We start from the raw sequence: 7,607 nt of genomic DNA, 5'->3' as shown, positions 1-7,607 counted from the left end.
GGTTTCAACGCTCTGACCTCTGCCATTAAGCACAAATCTGTCGTACGGAAGGATGGCGGATGCATTGGATCTTCCTGGTGCTTCTTCTATGCAGAAAATGTCGACGAGAACATTTAGACAGAAAGCTCAAGAATTTCTTTCTTCACGAAAATATGCCAATAATCTCGTTGACATAATTAGCCAGTGGGATGTAAGACGTTTCTCTCCCTCTCTCTCTCTCTATATATTACTCTCTATATATACGTGTATATATATATATATATGCGTGTGTGTGTATTATATATTTTATATATATATATGTGTGTGTGTGTGTGTGTGCGTGCGTGTATGTACGTACGTATATACATCGATTCTGATTGCATTGCGATGATATTTTTCTTAAGGTTATAGCAAAACTTATGTATATCTTCTTACTTTCAATAGGAATCATCATCCTCTTGTTTATTGACTATAGAAACAATATTTGTGGAAGTGCTTAAACGGGGTGATATGTTTGTAGAACAAACAATTACTCTTACCATCTCAGGTAAGGTCGAAACTATAACTCGAATCGTCTTATTTTTTCTCTATATATTTTTCATAAGAATTTTCTTAATAGAACCTAGTCCAGAAAGACGTTACATCAACTGGTTGCGCAATTGTTACGAAGAAGTCTGGGAGAAAATTCTTTTATCTATAGAGAAATCTCGTCCGACCGTTCAATTGCAGGCCCTTACTACGGCATTAAAATTGTTAGCCCAAGAAGGTAAAACTCCGCTGGAACCAACTGGGACTTTGGGATATTACCTACCGCTGCACCGTCTAAAACCCATCCTTATGTCTTTACTTTCCCCGGAGAAAGACAATATTAATCTAATAAATAGATTTCAAGAGATAGCTGGATATTCGGATGCACTTTACTATACATGGAAGTGTCTACCGTCTCTTACACCAAAGAGACAACCGCGTGAAATTTACATTAAGAATTTGCTCGAACTTATAGATAAACTACCACTGCCTAAAGACACAGATGGTAAGAATATTTCGAACGGCAGAAAATATAAATTATCATGTATGTATATACGTATATGTTATTTTCTCCTGAAACTAGTTTTCTCCTTTTTTCAGAGAATGAAATCTGTGAAAATAAACAATTGTTGTGTGGATCAAATGGAGGTAAAGTTATATAGTAGATTTTAATATCGTACAAACGCAAATAAAAAAAGCATATCTAATATATTTATTTACGTTTACCAGTCGCTACTAATTGCTTCACATGGGATCAAGCCAGCGTCAGACGTTCGCTCAACAAAGTATGGGCGTGCGTGATGCATTGGGAATTAACGCCTCAATTGCACAAACAGTTGCTAATAGTGCTTTTGGAAAGAGTTATGCCGCATCTTGAAAAGCCTATATTATTGACGGACTTCCTTATGGATTCTTTGGATGCGGATGGTCCTATCGGATTACTTGCCTTACAAGGCGTATTCTTACTGGTCACAAAGCACAATTTGGAATATCCAAACATTTTTACTAAACTTTACTCGATGTTCGAGCCAGAAATTTTTCACACGAAATATAAGGCACGATTGTTTTACTTGTCTGATCTTTTCCTCAGTTCGACGTAAGTAAAATATAAGTATGAAAAAATGAATTTATTGTAAAAAGTACGTTTGAAGAAAAAGAGATGTCTCATTTTGTAAAAGGTCCTTGTACAATCTTTTTTCTCTTTCAGACACCTACCGGAAGCATTAGTGGCAGCGTTTGCGAAGCGTCTTGCACGTTTAACGTTGGTTGCACCGCCCGAAGATATTCTTATCATTTTATTGTTCGTGGGTAACCTCCTTCTAAGACATCCAGGTTTGAAGAGACTTATAGATCATCCCCAAGGTGGGGAATTAATATCCGAGGAAGGTACAGGAACTGGCGATCCATTTCTCATGGAAGAACGAGATCCGTTGCTTAGTAATGCGCTCCTTAGTAGCCTTTGGGAAATCAAAGCTCTTCAATGGCATATCTTACCAAGTATTGCTACAGCCGCACGTTTTATTCGCGAGCCACTTCCCTCTGTCGAATATGATATGGCATCTGCACTTGAACGTACGGGAGGGCACATGTTTGATCGGGAATTGAGAAACAAAGTGAAAGATATTATGTTAACGTTTGAACGCCCAGATTCTATGGCATTACCGAAAGGTGACCGTCTGTTACAATACTGGCAACTTACGTCCATACATTGATTTGCATTATCAAGACTATTAGCGAAGAAGCACGTCGTCGATAATGCAATACATGCGTGCGAAATCGTCAAGATTGCCATTCGAGATCGTCGTAAAAGTGCGATGCAGTGTGTTAGAAAGGACGAGTATTAGAAAAGAATCATGATAAATTAAGACATTCGTTCTCGTTTTTTACCTCGTATCTGTGGAAAAGAAAAAGTGACGTGTATGTGTGTCGGTAATATTTAACTTTATATCTGTTAAATATAATCTTTGTTAAAATCGTTTTTAAACCAATTGATTTACAACGTGTCATATGCAATCACAATCTTAAGCTATACGTATTAATCTAAGAATTATTATTAATTATCTACGGACTATCGCGACGATTAAAATAATCACTTTCGTCGTAGCAAGTCATTTGTACACACGAGTGTGAAATAATAAAAAGATATTTATTTTAATAGTATTCTCCTTAATCTTGCGATATATAATTATTTCATTAATGAACATACCATAGATGCAGATCGATTTATCGTTTGCTATCGTACCTATTTTACATCGATGCCAAATATTTACGTACGTACTACACAGGCACGCTTTTTGACGCTTCTCTGATCGCGTTATATTTGAATGATCGTTTCATCATTTGATATGTTCGTCTTACGCCGCTAGGCGAATTATTTATCATTTTGTTATTTGTCTCTCTCCCGCCCTCCCTCTCTCTCTCTCTCTCTATATATATATATATAACAACTATGTTCTATATACATGAATTATGATGATTGGCATACAACATCAATGCTATTATTTTCTCATAAGGATTTCTTTTCCAACACCTACAAATAATATTAATTTTAATAAAATAGTACTATATAATACAAGATAGTAACAATATAGTCGAAGAATAATAGAATAGTATATTATTTTAATAAAGCATCTATACATGCATATAAAAAATCAGGGTAATGTAAAAAGCACGGACCTGTATCAGTCTTCTCCATTCTTCTTCGTTTAACGCATGCTTTATCTTTATTAAAATATTTGGAGGAATCTCAGGAGGTACAGACAACGTAGCTTTAACATCCTGTCTGGCAGGTATATATTGTATCTGCAAAAGTTCTGCCACCGTAGGTCTAGCTTTAGGATTGTGTTGGAGGCATTTACGCATCACATCAATTAAAATGGGAGGTGGTTCGAATTTTTCTGTTTTATCGAGCAAAAGTATAGACGTTGGAAAAGCTATCTTTGGATTCGGATTCGTTATTGCATTCACCTTAGCCCATTGAGGACGTATGTGATGAAATGGAGTTTGTCCATACACAAGACCATATAAAATACATCCCAGTGACCACACATCCGATTTGTAACTTATCTATACAATACAATTAAAGATATGTATACACACACCACACACGTGCGTGCGAAGAAACGTTATACCATCATATATGTATGTATGTATGTATGTATGTATGTATATATATATATCAACAATTATTTCCCGAGTACAAATACGTAATACCAACTTTATATTTAACATTGTGATTAGGAGAATCTCCGTTTCCACCGATATCCATTACAGCTTCTGGACTGATATAATTTAAAGTGCCAATTGGACAATTCTTTACAACAGAGGTCATATCCGCATTCATATTAGAAGCAATACCAAAATCTATTAATTTTAGACGACCGCGTACTAATAAAAAATTAGCTGGTTTTAAATCCGAATGTATGACTCCTGAAAACAAAACTTTGTCATTAGTTGCTTCTTTTTATATCGCAGATACGATAAAAATATATAGATTTTATGATAGATTAAATTTTCTCTACCATTGTCGTGTATATGTTTAACAGCTGTCAACATTTCTGTCCAATAGTAAAGAATCATTGTTAATGGAAGTTGTTTCTCCTGCGATGTCAGTTTCAGTAAACGACTAAGATCGGTATCACCCATCTCCATTACTACATAGACTAAAGGGTATTTGATCTCGCTAAAAAAAAATGAAGTTTATTTTAATGTCATATTAAATATATACGTTTTGCGAACAATCATATTTGGTAAACTCAATCGTACTAATCAAACATCCTGACTATACACGAAGCCTGCAGTTTATGTAACATAGAAATTTCTTCTAAACATCCTTGTGCCGAATCCTTATCCATGCGGCTCAAATTTACGCATTTGATAGCTCGTAATTCGGACGATGTCAAGTCTTGTACTCGCAGGACTTCTCCGCTCATGCCACGTCCCAAAGTACCCAGAATTAAATATTCTTTATTTTTTATCATTATCCTTTTATATTTTTCCATTGAATCGGAGGAATTTGACGGTATTGAAACCTGCACGTTCGACATTTTACCTACAACTTCTTTTATATTCTCTTCTACTTCTCTCTCGGTAGAAATAACATTTTGTTCTTCTGAATTCATTAATTCCACTTTAGAGATGGATGTAGCATGCTTATCGGAAACAATGTCTTCTATCGCATTCTTTATCCTCTCGTCATTTTTTCCTATGTCCATTAATTTATGACTTTGACCAGATTCCAATGATTCGGCAGAACCAACATCTGACTGCATAAATTTATTCTCTAATTGCTCCACATTTTCTTTAATTATAGAATTTCTGCTTGATTTTTCCTCTTTGCACGGTGCATCAAATATATTACTATCAGTTTCAGTTTCATCTACTCTGGACAGTTGCTTATTGTGTAATGTTCGGACTTTAGGTTCTGTCGAGAAGACAGATAAGTTATTAACAGAATCAGATTGATCGGAACACATAGTAATTCCTAGGGGTTGTCTCATACGTTTTTCTCGTTGATAAAAATATCTGAAAAAAGAAAAAAGAGAGAGAGAGAGAGAGAGAGAGAGAAAGAACAGAAATATTAAAGATTAATGCAGCATTCAGGGTATTTATATAGGCTGAATTTCTTTTAATAACCTAGGTGTATCATCCTTCTTTCTTATTCCTTGCATAAGAATTGAATTGGCAGGAGTAGGTGTAGATTCGACAACGGATAGACCTCTACTGTGAAGTGGCATTTGTCTTGCACTATTCTGCGACCATGTCGAAAGGATCGTTGATGGAGTTTGAGCTGCGTTTGTTAGAATGTCACTTTGTAATTTGTTTTGTAAAATGGATCCTACTGAATGAAGATTTGTATGTTTTAAAGGGGTAGCTGTTGAAACAGAATAAATGGATGATCTAGTATCAGAAATAGATGGGGTCTCTGAACAAAGAAGATTTTCTGAGTTTAAATACTTCTCGTCCGTAGGAGACTTTGGTTTTGATGGATTTGTAACTACACGGTTTATATCTCGCAATGTATTTTTGTCGTTGGCAAGTATAAAGGCAATACGTCCAATACCGCTTTCTGTATCCCTATAAGGTTTATTTTCATTTTTATGATCAAATTTTTCTCTATGTATATTTTCTTCCATAATCAGATTTCCTTGTCTCTGTTCCATATGTTCAACATAGATATTCGACGGAGTATTTTCATGTACTTTCATGCCTAATACATTGTCTTGATACGATTTCAATCCTAAATTAGAATTCCTTTCATCTTTTATCGTATCGTGAAATAAAGAATTTCCATGCTGTATCGCATCCGAGAGATCGCTGTTTTTAATATTCTGTACGCAAGTATTTTCACGAGATATTACTTTGCGACTCTTTTCTTGTTCTCCCTCATCGGTCCTGTTAACATTATCATACACAACGGTATCCATTTCCACCGACAACCTAACATCACTATTAGCTTCATTATCATCATTGCTTTGTAAATATTCTTTGAAAGAAGAGTTCGAAGAAACACCAGCATGTACTTCTTTCGATTTTCCATCGATACATCCAGAATGCGATACATGTTGCAACGATTCGTCGTTGCAACGTACATCCTGAACAGAATCATTTAAAGGTAATGCTTGAACATCATAGTCAGTTTCATTTCCTGAATTAATTGTATTTTCTTCATTTTCTTCATCGTCACTTTCACAAAAATGCAATAAAGCTTTCACACGAACCGGTTGAAACTTAGGACGTACGTGCAATCCACCAGCACCAAAACTTGATCTAGTAGAATGATCTTCCATTATTTAAAACTTTGCAAGAATGTTTTCAAGTGATTTCCAATCTAAAAATACGAAAACTTAAATAATATGGTAAAATACGTGATAATAAGATAGATCAAATACTCGATAACTCTACCGATTGTTCTCACGAAAGTAATAAAATAAGAATATTTCTGGAAGAAGACCAAGCAAAAAGAAATAATAGAATAATCTGCTTTTGTTCACTTAGAAACACCATCATACGCGCACTTGTCAATGTTCCTCCTGTAGCATCAAAGAAATGTCAATTTTCTCTATGTTTCCTCGATGAAAAAGAAAAATCAAAATACGGTATAAACAAAATACAATTACAAATGAATATTTACGTCAGAATAAGTTATTACATCAAATGGTACATTGTGATTAATCCTAAATACCATTCAGTGTCCATATTTTGGATTTTCAAATACAAACTGTTTCATTTACTTTCTACCGGTTATTTCTTTATTACGTCATCAAAATTTAAATCCTCAAAAAACATTCCGATTGGTTGATGCCAGGGCGCTGCGAGACCATTACATCTTTTCATTTTCTTCTCTTCTATTTGTACAAGAAACGTTTCATCCCTTTTAAATTTCTTATAAAAGGAATCGATTAAAAATCGCAGGAATATCGAGCCATTAGGCTCTAATAATCTATCAATGGAATACGTTCGATAGAAAGACCGTCCGACTCGCGTACGTGGAAAATTATTTATACATATCTATCCTACGCCAGATGGCACATTGGTAGAACATTCTCAATTTTAGATTGAATTTTCCCACTATAATTTCTCAATTCTTAGGACCATAAATTGAAAATTCAAAAGGACGCTAGACTACAATGTATTTTTAAACGATACAATCGCACATTCCTCTTTTACGCAATCCTCTGAAAAAACGTTGTGTCCTTAAGTAAACAAATCATACTTCATTTTAATTTCTCTTCAATCTGATTTCCTATCATTTAAAAAATTATCTAACGTAATACGTACAGATATTGGAGTTTGTTGAATTTCGATTAAACTCAATTTCTATTAAATGATAACCCGCGCGTAAGCATAGAAATTTTGAATGCTGATAAATATCAAAATCATTCCAAATATCATACTTGAAGACATAAATTCAAAGATATACATATCTAATGTCTCTCATTTGTATATGTTATTTGCAATGAAACTGGCGTAAGTGTAAGTGTAAAAAAAAACTATACAATATACATATGTAACAATATACAATCTTTGTTTTCATGCTCTTTATCATACACATTGTGATCTATTCGATATCTCTCTCTCTCTCTCTCTCTCTCTATCAT

The 7,607-nt window shown here is 34.4% G+C and overlaps 2 protein-coding genes across 5 annotated transcripts; one reads left to right on the top strand and one right to left on the bottom strand.

The window, feature by feature from the left end:
* Positions 1–52: 52 nt before the first annotated feature.
* Positions 53–2,662, top strand: LOC122635351 (nucleolar complex protein 4 homolog B). The gene is made up of 6 exons (XM_043825489.1): positions 53–190; positions 424–526; positions 599–1,012; positions 1,108–1,155; positions 1,237–1,603; positions 1,715–2,662. The coding sequence occupies exons 1-6, from the start codon at positions 53–55 to the stop codon at positions 2,217–2,219; spliced, it is 1,575 nt and encodes a 524-aa protein (XP_043681424.1). The 3' UTR covers positions 2,220–2,662.
* On the bottom strand, positions 2,635–7,546 carry LOC122635347 (probable serine/threonine-protein kinase mps1). 4 transcript variants are annotated; one of them, XM_043825480.1, is made up of 8 exons: positions 6,412–7,154; positions 5,143–6,337; positions 5,009–5,031; positions 4,273–4,930; positions 4,029–4,189; positions 3,725–3,936; positions 3,184–3,573; positions 2,635–3,037 (listed from the first exon to the last, which is right to left on the bottom strand). In XM_043825480.1, the coding sequence occupies exons 2-8, from the start codon at positions 6,294–6,296 to the stop codon at positions 3,014–3,016; spliced, it is 2,622 nt and encodes an 873-aa protein (XP_043681415.1). In that variant the 5' UTR covers positions 6,297–6,337; positions 6,412–7,154; the 3' UTR covers positions 2,635–3,013. The 4 variants fall into 4 exon arrangements, with proteins under 4 accessions (XP_043681415.1, XP_043681414.1, XP_043681416.1 ...); XM_043825479.1 differs by having other exon boundaries at positions 4,273–5,031; positions 6,412–6,529; XM_043825481.1 differs by lacking the exon at positions 2,635–3,037 and having other exon boundaries at positions 3,244–3,404; positions 3,475–3,573; positions 4,273–5,031; positions 6,412–7,546.
* Between the last annotated feature and the right edge of the window lie 61 nt (positions 7,547–7,607).

The sequence above is a fragment of the Vespula pensylvanica genome, chromosome 18 (assembly GCF_014466175.1).
Source record: "Vespula pensylvanica isolate Volc-1 chromosome 18, ASM1446617v1, whole genome shotgun sequence".
Lineage (NCBI taxonomy): Eukaryota > Metazoa > Arthropoda > Insecta > Hymenoptera > Vespidae > Vespula > Vespula pensylvanica.
The sequence above is the reverse complement of the archived record's forward strand: the minus strand, read 5'-3'. Positions and strand labels throughout refer to the sequence as shown.

What these genes read in the sequence shown, in the direction of transcription:
- LOC122635347 (XM_043825479.1), bottom strand. Translation starts at nt 6,296, where the DNA reads ATGGAAGATCATTCTACTAGATCAAGTTTTGGTGCTGGTGGATTGCAC. An exon ending in ATAGTCAGGATGTTTGATTA is followed by an intron (nt 4,190 to 4,272) that starts GTACGATTGAGT and finishes ATTTTTTTTTAG; the next exon opens with CGAGATCAAATACCCTTTAG. An exon ending in ATCACAATGTTAAATATAAA is followed by an intron (nt 3,574 to 3,724) that starts GTTGGTATTACG and finishes TGTATTGTATAG; the next exon opens with ATAAGTTACAAATCGGATGT.
- LOC122635351 (XM_043825489.1), top strand. Translation starts at nt 53, where the DNA reads ATGGCGGATGCATTGGATCTTCCTGGTGCTTCTTCTATGCAGAAAATG. An exon ending in ACTGCCTAAAGACACAGATG is followed by an intron (nt 1,013 to 1,107) that starts GTAAGAATATTT and finishes TCCTTTTTTCAG; the next exon opens with AGAATGAAATCTGTGAAAAT. An exon ending in GATCTTTTCCTCAGTTCGAC is followed by an intron (nt 1,604 to 1,714) that starts GTAAGTAAAATA and finishes TTTCTCTTTCAG; the next exon opens with ACACCTACCGGAAGCATTAG.